General features: G+C 38.9%; 2 protein-coding genes across 4 annotated transcripts; one reads left to right on the top strand and one right to left on the bottom strand.

Annotated features, from left to right (window-relative positions):
• Nucleotides 1-808: 808 nt before the first annotated feature.
• On the top strand, nucleotides 809-8,323 carry LOC127437152 (WD repeat-containing protein 61-like). The gene is made up of 10 exons (XM_051691865.1): nucleotides 809-1,150; nucleotides 1,249-1,276; nucleotides 1,551-1,656; nucleotides 2,455-2,627; nucleotides 2,769-2,917; nucleotides 5,818-5,911; nucleotides 6,289-6,382; nucleotides 6,503-6,595; nucleotides 6,674-6,752; nucleotides 7,661-8,323. Exons 1-10 carry the CDS (start codon nucleotides 1,139-1,141, stop codon nucleotides 7,748-7,750), a joined length of 918 nt encoding a protein of 305 aa, XP_051547825.1. The 5' UTR covers nucleotides 809-1,138; the 3' UTR covers nucleotides 7,751-8,323.
• Nucleotides 8,324-9,735: 1,412 nt separating this feature from the next.
• On the bottom strand, nucleotides 9,736-13,845 carry LOC127437151 (solute carrier family 25 member 44-like). 3 transcript variants are annotated; one of them, XM_051691863.1, is made up of 4 exons: nucleotides 13,689-13,845; nucleotides 11,704-12,397; nucleotides 10,996-11,123; nucleotides 9,736-10,868 (listed from the first exon to the last, which is right to left on the bottom strand). In XM_051691863.1, the coding sequence occupies exons 2-4, from the start codon at nucleotides 12,338-12,340 to the stop codon at nucleotides 10,677-10,679; spliced, it is 957 nt and encodes a 318-aa protein (XP_051547823.1). In that variant the 5' UTR covers nucleotides 12,341-12,397; nucleotides 13,689-13,845; the 3' UTR covers nucleotides 9,736-10,676. The 3 variants fall into 3 exon arrangements, with proteins under 3 accessions (XP_051547823.1, XP_051547822.1, XP_051547824.1); XM_051691862.1 differs by having other exon boundaries at nucleotides 13,676-13,845; XM_051691864.1 differs by lacking the exon at nucleotides 13,689-13,845 and adding an exon at nucleotides 13,376-13,620.
• Between the last annotated feature and the right edge of the window lie 1,766 nt (nucleotides 13,846-15,611).

A 15,611-nucleotide genomic window follows, 5' to 3' on the forward strand; every position in this document is an offset into this window, starting at 1 on the left:
TGCAAAAACAAATACATTATGTATACATGGATGTATACAATATGCATCCATATTCTGATAATACGGTAAACATCCAATTTATTGTTTGGTAATATTTTATAAACATCCTTTACAAAGGTACACAGTGATACATCAAGAGAGAAATTACTTATATTCCAAATATGCCTGTGCTGCAAATGATTTGGCCATTTAAATGTACAGTTATTTGCCATGCCAATCATGCAAACTAAATTGACATTAAAAGTTGAGAGAGAGAGAGAGAGAGAGAGAGAGAGAGAGAGAGAGAGAGAGAGAGAGAGAGAGAAACTAGGACCAACCAATCACTGCTTTGATCACCATATTCACTACTTGTCTGTGTATGTCTAAATGCAATATAATATTCTGACTATTCACTGTTTCTGTCATGTTTAATGTTTTTTTATTGTATTGTTTTATTATTGTTTTATTATAATTAATTTATTTGTATTAGTTTAATTGTAATTTATTATCATTTGTATTTATCTTGTATGTCAGATTTTATGTTAAATAAAATAAAACTATTTTATTAATTAATTTTTATTTATTTCATTTTTCGATTATATTATTAGCTAATAAGATATTAATAATTGTTATCAAAATTATATGCAAAATAATCGTGCCACAAATTTCAAAAAATGAAATTGAAAGTGCATAACAGAAAGGGCGGAGTCATCGGAAGAGAATCACAAAGGGGCGGAGTCATTGAAAAAGCTCCACAGAAGGGGCGGGATCAGTGAAAGAGATTCACAGAAGGGGCGGAGTCAGACATCTGTTCCCATCATGCTCTGTACACAGGTGTCATGGCGGCTCACTAGTCAGTGTTGGAGCGTGTGTTTGTTATTGGTCCTAAAGTAATTTAATTCTTCATCTCGTGTGATTTTACTGTCCTCTGGCGATCGTAACAAATCTTATACAACATCTGCAATCGCGGATGCAATTAAACCTCACTCTGACGCGTCGTGGACCTACAGACAGTTTATCTATGCAACTGCTAAGCTAAGATAGCAGCTGTGTATAAAGTGAGCTTATAAACTCATGATCTGAACTATTTCACGTAATACACGCGTTTATAAACTCATAGGACCTTTTTTCCAATCATAAACAGGTTTGGAAACAGACTATGAGCACACAAGTGAGTTCTCATTTATGAACATTTTCTCTTATTCCCTATATGTTGATTATAATAATAATTTAATGTGATTTTAAAGATGTTTATTACTTTGTTTTCAGTACAGTATACTCTTCAAGCAAGAGCATGGTGAGTACACACACACATTCTCTAATCAGAATATATCAGTGGAAATAGTGTGAGTGTCAAAACGTAGTGAGCTGCCTACCTAGACAGCATTTTGGTCATCATATGTGCATTTGGAACAAACCTATAATGCCTGAAATGTTGTATATATAAGTAGCTCACAAGGTTTTAAAACACAAATTGCATGCTTCAGCATGCATATGATGCCTAAACATGTTGTCTAGGTAGGCAGCTCACTAGGTTTCGAGACAGTCAATGAGATTGTGTATTTCTGCAGCTCATGAGGATGCTATTTGGACAGCGGCGTGGGGCCGCAGTGAGAAAGACGGATCAGAAACCATCGTCACCGGCTCTCTGGATGATCTGGTTAAAGTGTGGAAATGGTAAATCATGCTTTAATCAAAATGAGTGAAGCATGGGGGCCTGGGTAGCTCAGCGAGCAAAGACGCTGACTAACACCCTTGGAGTCACGAGTTCGAATCCCAGGGTATGCTGAGTGACTCCAGCCAGGTCTCCTAAGCAACCAAATTGGCCCGGTTGCTAGGGAGGGTAGAGTCACATGGGGTAACCTCCTCGTGGTCGCTATAATGTGGTTCTTGCTCTCGGTGGGGCGCGTGGTGAGTTATGCATGGATGCCACGGAGAATAGCGTGAAGTCTCCACACGCGCTAGGTCTCCGTGGTAACACGCTCAACAAACAACGTGATAGGATGCGTGAATTGACAGTCTCAGACGCGGAGGCAACTGAGATTCATCCTCAGCCAACCGGATTGAGGCGAGTCACTATGCCACCACGAGGACTTAGACCGCATTGGGAATTGGGCATTCCAAATTATGGAGAACAAAAAAAGAGCGAAGCATTTTAGTGCAAATAAATGAACTTTCGGCAGCTAAATGGTGTTTTATTTCCATCAACTGGTGATGACAGTATGAGTTATATGAACTTAAGTGACTGGAGTACTAGTGTACCACACAGTATATATTGTATACTGCATGCTGTCAAAAATAGTATGTGAAATAGTATGCAGTATGCTATGATACATTTTATAAACTTCAGTGTGAAATGGTATGACCTAGCTATTTTTCCATGCATACTTAGCACAGCATACATACTGCATACTATACTTTTAAACATTACATGTTGTATGCCTTTCTGAACATACCCGTTGTGTTGGCTTGCAGGTCGGATGAAAAACTGGAGCTGCAGTGGACCCTGGAGGGTCACCAGTTGGGTATAGTCTCGGTTGATATAAGTCAAAATGGGGCGATTGCTGCCTCCAGCTCTCTGGACGCTCATATTCGCCTTTGGGACCTGGAAACGGGGAAACAAATCAAGTCCATGGATGCAGGACCAGGTGAGTGCACGCACTATATGCATTTTGTGCCTGGTCTGTGAATTTTAACAGTCCTGTCTTAATGCATGTGGGTGATGTAAGAAGATTTCATTTACCGAAATTCTTCTGAAAGTTGATAAACTCTTTCCTAACTGTCTGCAGTTGATGCCTGGACGGTCGCTTTTTCCCCGGATTCTAAATACATTGCCACCGGAAGCCATCTAGGGAAGGTCAACATCTTCGGTGTGGAGAGTGGGAAAAAGGAGTACTCGCTGGACACCAGAGGGAAATTCATTCTGAGCATCGCCTATGTAAGATCATTATCTTTATAAAATGATGCTGCATCATGAAAAGCCATCAGTATCATTAGAAATTTGCGAACACGTTGATCTTTTGAACCTGTTCTCTTTAATGATTAATTCGTACTGATTCGCAAAAAGTTAGTCTTGAATATAAAGGCCAAAACATATGCTACACAAGTACATCAGCGCATACGCTTCTAGCTACTGAAGGTCAATATTGTGCATTGTTGTGTTCCGAAATATGGCAGCAATTTATAGCAGAACGCAAGTACGCTTTGCATTCTCAACGTTACCACAAGGGGTGCAACAGCAGACATTAGTGTGAACTGTCCACTTCTACGGTGAGTTTTCTCTTTCAAGGCAACTACTGTCACAGTGGAACAACAGTTTGAAGAGAATATTGCTGAGCAAGTTAAAGTTAATATATTTTTAGCAACTAACCTGAATAACACATCCAGTTTAATAGCAGATTTTTAAAGGTAACTCTATCGCCCCCTTGAGTACGGAGGTTTGTTACTGCCTCAGTAATGCAAGAACGCACGTTAAGCATGTTCAACCGGACTGCGCATTGGTAATGCGTTGGCCAAGCGCTCGCATATGCATACGCTTACTTGCTTAAAGTATGTTTGTGGTGAACTTTGGATGTGAAACTTTAGGGTGGGTAATATTTAAGAACTATAAATTACACAAAATTAGGTAGGAAAATGACATAATCATGGTCTCAATTAGGACTGGGTAAAAATATAGATTTTTCCAAGCATACCGATCTTCATTTGAACAATCTCGATATTGATTCTTAATTTCAGTGTGTGTGTCCAAAGACAAGATCCACGCAATCCATTTGTCATTGAATAATGTCTCTTTTATTACCCTTTCTGTTCTTTACAGTCAGTTGTTGATCAAAAAACAAAACAAAAATAAACATTTAAGTATGAGGTAAAACATTTGAGTCTTTGTCGTTAATATGCGCTCTTTTACAGACGCTCTTTACAGAACAGCCGGTTTTCTTAAAGAGACATTATCTGTTTTTAGCATGTGTTCAACAAATCAATGTAAAGTCTTGTAAATAGTACAAATTATGCATGTAAACAATAAACATGTTACGTTATATAATATATGCAATATAATATCATATTTACTGATGGAATACATGGATTTGTACATTTAAAAATAAAATGTGACCAAAATGATTAAAAACTAATAAAATAATGAACGGCATTACCTGGGAGAAAATGTGGATATTAAACCTGAAATATACCCATATGAATCGATATCAAATCGAAATTGAGAGCTTGATAATCAGATTGGGAAATCTGTTTCAGTTTGAGTGACAACATCAATCTGGAACACCAGATACCATTTATTATGATAATACCTTTACCATTCAAATATGGTAAAATACCATTTATTATAATTTACATTAAATACTGAAAACAATTACAAACTCAGTGATTCATATATATATATATATATATACACACACACACTGGCGGCCAAAAGTTTGGAATAATGTACAGATTTTGCTGTTTCGGAAGGAAATTGATACTTTAATTCACCAAAGTGGCATTCAACTGATCACAATGTATAGTCAGGACATTACTGATGTAAAAAACAGCACCATCACTATTTGAAAAAAGTCATTTTTGATCAAATCTAGACAGCAGCCATCACTCCAACACCTTATCCTCGAGTAATCGTGCTAAATTGCTAATTTGGTACTAGAAAATCACTTGCCATTATATCAAACACAGCTGAAAGCTATTTGGTTCCTTAAATGAAGCTTAACATTGTCTTTGTGTTTGTTTTTGAGTTGCCACAGTATTCAATAGACTGGCATGTCTAAAGGTCAATATTAGGTCAAAAATGGCAAAAAAGAAACAGCTTTCTCTAGAAACTCATCAGTCAATCATTGTTTTGAGGAATGAAGGCTATACAATGCTTGAAATTGCCAAAAAAACTGAAGATTTCATACAAAAGTGTACACTACAGTCTTCAAAGACAAAGGACAACTGGCTCTAACAAGGACAGAAAGAGATGTGGAAGGCCAGATGTACAACTAAACAAGAGGATAAGTACATCAGAGTCTCTAGTTTGAGAAATAGACGCCTCACATGTCCTCAGCTGACAGCTTCATTGAATTCTACCCGCTCAACACCAGTTTCATGTACAACAGTAAAGAGAATGAAAAAGAGTGTTATGGATCTTAACCCCATTGAGCTTTTGTGGGATCAGCTAGACTGTAAGGTGCGTGAGAAGTGCCCGACAAGACAGCCACATCTATGGCAAGTGCTACAGGAAGTGTGGGGTGAAATGTCACCTGAGTATCTGGACAAACTGACAGCTAGAATAACAAGGATCTGCAAAGCTGTCATTGCTGCACGTGGAGGATTTTTGGATGAGAACTCTTTGAAGTAGTTTAAGAAGTTCTGAACATTTTTTTCAAATTGTAATAGTAATTTTGTATGTTATTAATGTCCTGACTATACATTGTGATCAGCTGAATGCCACTTTGGTGAATAAAAGTACCAATTTCTTTCCATAAGAGCAAAATTTGTACATTATTCCAAACTTTTGGCCATCAGTGTGTGTGTGTGTGTGTGTGTGTGTGTGTGTGTGTAATATATATTATTTTTTTATTTATTTAGCCAAATATTTAACTACAAAATAGTTTGAGTGACGAAATGGGTCTGAATGTTTTTATTATTATTATTATTATTATTATTATTATTTATTTTTTTAAGAAACAACCTGTCCGAACGAACTGATTTGCAAAAATGAGTTTGTTTTCATCTCTATTCAAAAAGCAGATTAGTTTTTTGGAGCGAATGTTTGCTGTGGTAATGTTGTCTGATCGATCTCAAATATTGTATTTTCTGATGCTAATTTTCCTGATCTCTTTCTCTCTCTAGAGTCCAGATGGAAAGTACTTAGCCAGCGGTGCTATCGATGGAATCATTAATATCTTTGATATTGCGACTGGGAAACTCCTGCACACGTTGGAAGGTGAAAATATTCTCCCACATCATTCAATCTGTCTTTAGTTTCTCTATTAAAAGAGAGCGTCTGTTCTGTAGACATTTTTTAGTCCGGTTCTGATGCAGTCTGCTCAATGGATCATAGTGATTGTAGGTTTTGTGACTCCGGTGGAAAAACGTAGAACATTCGGTCCTCTGGCTGTCCCTCAAGAGTCGTAAATTTCAGCTCCCGTCACAGAGCAACTACATTTTTCCTCGCCGTCTTCCTGCATCCTTCCATATTTCACTCATCTCATCCCTCAATTATTCCTTTCGTTTGCTTAAACAAGAATGGCTGGAAAGAACGTTGAATGTTGGATTGACCTGGTGTGTAGGAAAAATTAAATTCTGTCTCTCTCTTTCCAGGTCATGCTATGCCGATCAGGTCTCTGACCTTCTCTCCAGACTCTCAGCTGCTGGTTACGGCATCAGACGATGGCTACATCAAGATTTATGATGTGTACGTTTGGTCTGAGAACTTTAGATGAATCAAAGACTCTTTCTCTTCCTTCAACACGTGTCTTTAACTTTCAAATACACATGAATCTCTTTAAAAGTTTGCTGTGCATTTGTGTTACAGGCAGCATGCTAATCTGGCCGGGACTCTTAGTGGTCACGGGTCGTGGGTGCTGAACGTGGCTTTCTCACCTGACGACACACACTTTGTGTCCAGGTTTGTTTCCAAGTCTTGATATCCTTTTGATATGTGCAGAATATAAAGTCTGTTATTGATCTGTTATTTATTTTTCAGCTCATCAGATAAGAGCGTAAAAGTTTGGGACACCAGCAGCAGATCATGTGTGAATACGTTCTTTGATCATCAGGACCAAGTGAGTCACCTGTCTGTCCACACCTGTCATTCACACCTGTTACACTTCATTATCCATTCAGTTTTCCATAGAATGAAACGTTTTTTGACATGGGCATTAAACATTACATAGACAAACATATACAGTAAATGTGCATTAAACATTAGACATATAAAATAAGCTAACCAAATTTTTAAATGGCAAAATAGTACAAACAGTGTTATTGACTGTCAGTTATTGACCCATGACTTTAGGTTGGGTGGACGGTAGCATTTAATGGGGTCATGACTTGAGGAATCAAATTTTCCTTGATCTTTTGACATATAAGAGGTCATTGTACTATAAGAACATACTGTAAGTTTCAGAACTCAAAACTTCCTCAAAGCTGCCAAAGCGACTTGTTTTCCATTTCACATTGTGATGTCACACTGTGGTAAACATTTGCATCTGACTGCCTGCACAACAACACATCAACGCCTACTTTACCTTATCACTTCCATAGCCCCGCCCAATAGCATTGAGCAGTGAGATGGCATGTCAGTCAAGAGCAGAGAGCCAATCATAACAGTGGGTGTTTACTGTCAAGTCTTAAAGGAGAAGCAGCACCAAAAACAAGCGTTTCTGACAGAGGGTCAGAATGATGTGGAAAATGATCATGTTTTACAAATATAGGACTGTTTTTTTTTTTTTTTACAAAAGATTAACTGATGTTATAGGTGAACCTCACGGAACATATTAAAATAATAAAAAAGGCATGCCATGACCCCTTTAAATATTACATTTGAGGTGAGATTATTCTAGTATCAAATCTTTGTGTCAAATGGCAATTTGAGGGAATTTGTTACTAGCTTATACATTGTTTTTATGTTTCTTGGTGGTATGTGTCATGCGATTTCAAACATATTGTGTGTGTGTGTGTGTGTGTGTAGGTTTGGAGTGTGAAATACAACCCTACCGGCTCAAAGATCGTCTCAGCGGGTGATGACAGAGCAATCCACATTTATGACTGTCCCATGTGAATCTCCCTGACAGTGCGGCCTCTTGAAAAATCACTAGAAATCTCATGTCCAGCAGGCCGAGACCACACCAACTCTTTTTTTATTTCATGGTTTCATTGCCAAATTCAACATCTGCATATGGAGATACAAATGTTTTTGTTTTCTAAAGAAGTTTGTCCCTATATGGCCTCTGTTGGGATTTCTGCATTATGTACATTGTGCAAACACCAGTCATTTAGTTCACTGTACTGCCCCCTACAGGCCTCTGGCTGTTACTGCACGTCCACTGCAACAACACATCAGTTTAGAAAATACTTTTTGTTTTGGCTGGCTCTGAGCTTAGGGATGCAAACTACTCCCCTTTCAGCTAAATTCTGAAATTTCGTTTGCCCAAATTGTTAGGTACATTTTTCTACATCTTCCTTATTAAAATCACTTGAAAGGGATACTTTAGGCTTAAACACAGCAACAAAAAAATAATAATGATCAGCTGAGTAAATGGAACATCTGCTATGATTTTTTCCACCTCTCATGAGTTTGCATCCCACAGACCTGTGTAATAAATACTGAATGTTAGTTATATCTGACTGGTAATTTGGACGTTTGTGTTGTTTCATTAAAAAATTATTTATAGCACCTTTAATACACGCCAAAATGCGAGTAAAAGGACAGTTGAACTGAAACTAGGGCCGTTTGATTCGAGAAATTTATTCGGAATTGACGGAATCAATTCCAAGAGTCAAAAAATTAATTTGCTCGAGTCTTAAAGTAAGGAAAATTGAAATCTTACAATAAACAGTGGAATATAAGCATACTTTAGACTATTTATGATTGATAGTATGATTAACAAAAGATTTAACGCGCTGAATCGATTCCGTTTAGGTGTATGACATGTTCTTTCGATTCCCAACGCTTTGGAATAAATAGATGTCCAGCCCTAACTACAACATAAATGGTGTTTTAAAGGAAAAGTTCACCCAAAAATGAAAAATCTCATCACATATTTACCCTCATGCCATCCCAGATGCGTATGAATTTCTTTCTTCTGCTGAACTCAAATGAAGATTTTAGTGGAATATTTCAGCTCTGTAGGTCCATACAATGCAAATGAATGGTGACCAGAACTTTGAATCTTCAGAACTCACATAAGGCAGCATAAAAGTAATCCATAATACTCCAGTGGTTTAATCAATGTCTTCAGAAGTGATATGATAGGTATGGGTGAGAAACAGATCAATATTTATGTACTTTTTTTACTATAAATCACTTTCACATTGTTCTTGTGTTTTTGGCGATTCACATTCTTAGTGCATATCGCCACCTACTGGGCAGGGAGGAGAATCTATTGTAAAAAGGACTTAAATATTGATCTGTTTCTCACCCACACCTATCATATCACTTCTGAACACATGGATTTAACCACTGGAGTCAGGATTACTTTATGCTGCCTTTATGTGATTTTTGGAGATTCAAGGTTCTGGTCACCATTCACTTGCATTATGAGGACCAACAGAGCTGAGATATTTTTCAAGAAACCTTAAATTGTGTTGTGCATAAGAAAGTCATACACATCTGGGATGGCATGAAGGTGAATAAATGATGAGAGAATTTTCCATTTTGGGTGAACTATCACTAAGTTGTACTGTAAAAAATTATAGTCTGACCCTCACTAACATAACTGACGTGTCCAAATTAAACTGTCAAACCAAAAATATCTGGTGTGACTATAACGTGTTTTTTTTACAACTTTTACCACAGATAAGATTTTACCATCAGAGGTTCTTGAAAGCCTACGCTTTTTTTCTTAACTCTTTCTCATGATGCATACAAGAAAAATAATTCTGTTGCCATATGGACAAAAATATACTTTATAATGAAAATGATTCAAAATACAGCCAGTAGGAAATAAATATGGTGGGTCCATTTTCTCAACTCACAGGTGTGGCAAAAAGTTAATTTTGGACCCTGTTCAACCGCTTGGAGCAGATAAAAGAACAGTGTGTGTGTGTGTATAATAGCAATACAGATTTTAATTAGTTTCATTCTTGTGCAGTTAATTCAATGCACTCATGATTGTGACACAAAGATTCAAATTAGACACTTTAAAAACAATTATTTGCATATTTGAGACAAAAATCAATCAATGAAGTCTTCTGAAATCTATAACTACATTTATAAAACATTTAAACTGTATAAGCTTTGGCCCCCAAACACTGTTTTTTTAAAGGTTAATACAAGGCATATTAAAAACATACAAAATATGACCACCCACAGTCGGTGTAGCTCAAGTCCAGAGTTCCCACCGCTTTTGACCAATGAATTTCCAAGACTTCTCTAGTCTTCTGTGAATACTGGATGAAGATTTTTATTTTAAAACCTTCTAGGAAATTGCACTCACAAAGAGCCCTTTCTAGCCATTTTTTCATAACTAGAAAAAATCTATATTCACAATAAAAATGTCCATGACTTTTCCAGGCCTAGAAGTCAGACTTTTTCCATGTACTTATATTTCCAGGTTTTGCATGATCATGGAAACCCTAAAAGTCTTTTCATATGTTCTCATTCCTTTAACCATGTGGTGATCAAGGTGTCAGACAGAGTGTAAAACACTACGAGATTCACAAGAAAGAGCTAAACTCACCATTTTTCACTTCAAAATCTTGGATCAATCATTTGTTTGTCTATGTTGTTTCATTACATAAATTCGAGCACAGGTCACACACATATCAGTTCATGCAAACAGATTAAAATCCTCAAAAAAGGGGACAAGAGAAAATAAATAAAATTTCACATTTTATCACATTAGTATCCGTCAGTGACTGCCTGGTCCTCATAAAACTAAAAGGCATCTGTTTAGAAGGTCAGAAGCACGGGGCGAGAGGGGCCCAGAGAACAGGGCTGAGGTATACAGATCCAACACCCGGTTTGGGTGAGTCTGTACGTTTTTTCACCAGTGTCTGGTGTTTACCAGTTCAGGCCGCAGACTGAGTCTCTTCAGTGTCTCGTAACCGATGACGATCATGATGGAAGTGGGCGTAGAGGAAATGATGCGAGCAGACAGACCCTTGGTGAGACCCCACGTGCCCTCTTCAGCCAGGAGCTGCTTAAACGTCTCGATAACAGACGAACGGCCTTCAACCTGCAAATACGAACACTGTATTAACTCACACAGGTCAAACAGAACAGGCGATACTTCTATATTAGTCGTGTCATGTTGAATAATGTTAAAGGGGTCTGAAACAGGTTATGAGTGAGTGTGTTTTTACCTGTACTCTGGCTCTGACCACATCCATGGGGTTGGTCAGTGTCGAGGCTGTAGCTGCAGCCATCGGTCCGGCCACGGCCTGCAGGATCAGGTGTGGGCAGTCAGCAGGGGCCAGCCTGGAGAGCTGCTCTGAAAACAACAACTCACCATCTCAATCAAATGGGTTTTATGGTTACAGACCGATCAAGTTTATGATGAAGCACCAGGACACCTAAACACATTTCTATGTGTATAAACATTACATCAGCTCTTAAATTCAGGCTGGGGCAGTATAAGGATATGATCTTCGGCATCGGGTGCTACCCAAATTAATGTAACAAAACAAAATAACTTGCCGCATGTTGCTTAATCGCATCATGCCTTTTTAACACATGGGGCTAAACGCTAAGGTATACTTTCTTTTTTCACGAGCCGTTCCATTTTGCACACGGTTTAGTGCTCAGCCTTTCAAAGTACACTCTTTTGACGTATTCGACGCATGCACCCCAAGACTGCTATATCATACTCTTATAGCAGAGTCAACGGCAGGTGTATGTGCAACGACGCACAAAGACGCAAACTGTCTGCGTGTCTAGAAAAACTAGGCTGCATGAGGACAGTCGTGCGTGCTGTACTGATGACGTGCACTGAGTGCGAGGCATACTGGCACGCTGAAAACCAAGGTTTACTTTGGCCTTAACTGTGAAAGTGAAGCGTTTCTTTTCTTTACCTGCATAAAAATGATAAAAGGGCCACCAGACGGCGCTGTTGGGTATGTAGGTGAGCAGCGACGCAACATAACCGCGATAAAACCCCCGAAATCCATCCGCGTGAAAAATCTGAACCACAATGTCTCTGGTCTGACCAAATGTTACTTTGTGTTTCGATGTGGCCATCGCCATCTTGGACTTGAGTTTAAAGCGGGTAAGTTGACACCCCTGACCCTGCACCATCAGCTGCTGGGACACCACATCAATGGGCACCGTGATGCTCTGGGCCACGAGTGACGCCGATCCGCCCGCCACCAGAGACTTCACAGTGTTATTGGAGGAGTAACAGGACATGTATTTCCTCACCAATTCGTATGTGGTGATGTAGGCCTGACCCGAGATTAGGGTGAATGTGTTGACCATGAATGCTCGGTAGAGTCCACGCACGCCCTCGGCCTCCAGGATCTTACAGAAGGCGTCGAAAGTGCCGTTATAGAGCGACTTCCCTTTCTGGACCTGCAGTCTGGTGCGGATCAGGGTGAACGGATAGACAGTCGCCCGTGTCGTCATGGTCATGAAAATGCCCAGCGAGTAGAACTTCCTCTTGTCCAGATCTTCCCATTCAATGATCTGAATATTGCGCTTCTGTTGCATCATTGTGGCCGATGAACTCACAGATCATGCACACACACACTCGCTCCTTGCCCATACAACCTGAAGAGACAAAAGCACAATATTTCAAACAAGCCGCTTGTTTTGCTTCTAAAGCTGAAAGTATACTTCAGTCAGACGTGAATGCTAGGCGTAAGCGTACAGGACGCGTGAAGCAAATTTCGTCACCAGCAGAGTGCTAGAGCACTGAACACATGCTGCCGATTTTTCTAACCGTACGCACTCTGCGTGGAATGCACATGCACCTGAAATTATTTGCACTTATGAGTGGGTCCACAAGGTGGCAACACTCACAATTAAACCTTTGCTTTCATTAAGAAGTGCTAGATGTAATCGCCGCTAAACAACAGGAGATGAAGGTGGAAACAGCAAAAGTCGATGTGCACGGCAAGATCTGCATTTGTATAACTCGAGAGAGACATCTTTATTGGTCTAAACTCCTGAAAATTAAAAATCCAGTCCTAGCGTGCACAACTCCAGGCACATGCACATACTGTGCGTACAGAGTACATGCAGTTAGTGCTCGAGCACTCTACTGATGACGTAATTTGCGTCACGCATCCTGTAAGCTGACATCTAGCGTTCGCATCTGCCCGAAGTATACTTTGGGCTTCATGGAACAGATGAACTGTTGTACTAGTGCTGTAGGTACAGAGATCAAAGGTAAAAATGTAATAGTTGAATTTATAAATTGGAATCTGAATTGAATTGGCTCCACCCACAGGATGCTGAATTGGAAATTGGATTGACAGTAAGAGGAATTGAAATTCTGTTTTCTACCACAATTCAAAATAAGGAATAGAATTGGAATTTAAAAGGCAATCTCAATTCAAATGAATTTGTGCACGACCCTGATACACAAGGGTCAAAATTAACAATGTTTAAACAAAACAACAGCGTGTGATCTTCAACATCTGAGATCATACATATATATATACATTTTAATTCTGAGGTGAAACACACTACCTTGATGACGCAACTCGAGTCATATGACATTAACATACAATAGCAACTAATCACCTTCCAAACGACTCCTGCTGTACTTCATCCAAAATTCTAATTGTATTTAATTAGTTATTGGTAGTCTTTGCTCCAGCTCGCCTGATTAGAGTCATTGTGATCTTTTTCATGGTGAAAAGGCAAATATGACAGTTTGTGAGGTCTATCGCGCATGCGCATTACAAAACACAATAAACCTCCTGACTGACACCCCCCTAAACAGCTCATGTTGTGGCCCTCCCTTTCGTATCGTGCTCTTCTCTCCTTGACCCTTGCAAGTGTCTGGCACTACATATGACCTGCTAGACAACATTAACTCACCCGGTTAGCTCACCATGTTCTCTGTTTCTCCATGTAGTGGCTTGAAGCGGAGCTGCGCGGTCCTGTCATGAGATAAACCCGCTGTTATGCCTGTAAAAACAGCACTTGCGCTGCTTCTGCCAGAAAATCATGCCGAGCAATTGCTCCAATTCTCCGGCACACTTCCGGCGCATGCTCATACGTCACAGTGACAGTCAGGAGACGCGACCGCTGCTGGCTACTGATTGGACAATAGCACAGGCGGAACTGTTTGATGATTGGACGGTGCAGATGTTCGTTGATCTTTTTTTTTTTTTTTTTTTTTATAAGAATATTAAAGGGATAGTTCCCCCAAAAAGGAAAATTCTCTTGTCGTTTACTTTCTTCTGCTGAACACAAATGGAGATTTTTAGAAGAATATTTCATCCCTGTCTCTCCATACAATGCAAGTGAATGGTGACCAGAACTTTGAAGGTCCAAAATAACATAAAAGCAGCATAAAAGTAATCTATAAGACTTCAGTGGTTAAAACCATGTATTCAGAAGCTATATGATAGGTGTGGGTGAGAAACAAATATTTTTGTCAAATATATGTGTGGCACAATTATTGGCACCCTTTTATTCAATGCTTTGTGCAACCTCCCTTTGCCAAGATAACAGCTCTGAGTCTTCTCCTATAATGCCTAATGAGGTTGGAGAACACCTGGCAAGGGATCTGAGACCATTCCTCCATACAGAATCTCTCCAGATCCTTCAAATTCAGAGGTCCATGTTGGTGGACTCTCCTCTTCTGTTCACCCCACAGATTTTCCATGGGTTCAGGTCAGGGGACTGGCATGGCCATGGCAGAACAATGATTTTGTGGTCAGTGTACCATTTTTGTGTTAATTTTGATGTGTGTTTTAGATCACTGTCTTACTGGAAGATCCAACCAGGGCCCATTTTAAGCTTTCTAGCTGAGGCAGTCAGGTTTAAAAAAATGTATCTGTTAGTATTTAATAGAGTCCATGATGCCATGTATCCGAACAAGATGTCCAGGATCTTATATTTTTGTTTTATCTGATCATAGAACCCAGTCCCATTTGAAGTTCCAGTAGTGTCTGGCAAACTGAAGATGCTTGAGTTTGTTGTTGGATGAGAGCAGAGGCTTTTTTCTTGAAACCCTCCCAAACAACTTGTTGTGATGTAGGTGACGTGTAATTGTAGTTTTGGAGACTTTCTGACCCCAAGACCCAACTAATTTTTGCAATTCTCCAGCTGTGATCCTTGGAGAATTTTTGGCCACTCGAACCATCCTCCTCACCATGTGTGGAGACAATATAGACACGTGTCCTCTTCCAGATCGATTCTTAACATCTCCAGTTGATTGAAACTTCTTAATTATTGCCCTGATGGTGGAAATGGGTATTTTCAATGCTTTAGCTATTTTCTTATAGCCATTTTCTATTTTGTGAAGCTCAACAACCTTTTGCTGCATCATAAATTTATTCTTACCCATTGCGATGGATGAGGGTATTGTGTATTACTTCATATTTATGCCCCTCTAAAACAGGAAGTCATGGCTGAACAATTTCATGTTCCTAGTCACTAGGTGCACTACATTTTTTTAAATATGAATGGGAATATACTTAAGATATATTTTACTCAAAAGTATTTCTAGGGGTGCCAATAATTGTGCCACACATATATTTGACAAAAATATTTGTTTTATAAAACTTGTGTTGTGTTTGCAATTGTTTGATATCCATTGAGGATATATTTTTGTGAATATTTTGAATGAAAGATCAAAAGGATAAACAAAGACATATTTTTCACAGCCTTCTTTGCTGATATTTACCAAGGGTGCCAATATTTTTGGTCACCACTGTATGGGATCACTACATGAGGGTGAGTAAATGATGATTGATATATATATATATATATATATATATATCTTAATAGTACTTATTAAAATACA

This window comes from Myxocyprinus asiaticus, chromosome 48 (assembly GCF_019703515.2).
Source record: "Myxocyprinus asiaticus isolate MX2 ecotype Aquarium Trade chromosome 48, UBuf_Myxa_2, whole genome shotgun sequence".
In the NCBI taxonomy this organism is placed as follows: Eukaryota; Metazoa; Chordata; class Actinopteri; order Cypriniformes; family Catostomidae; genus Myxocyprinus; species Myxocyprinus asiaticus.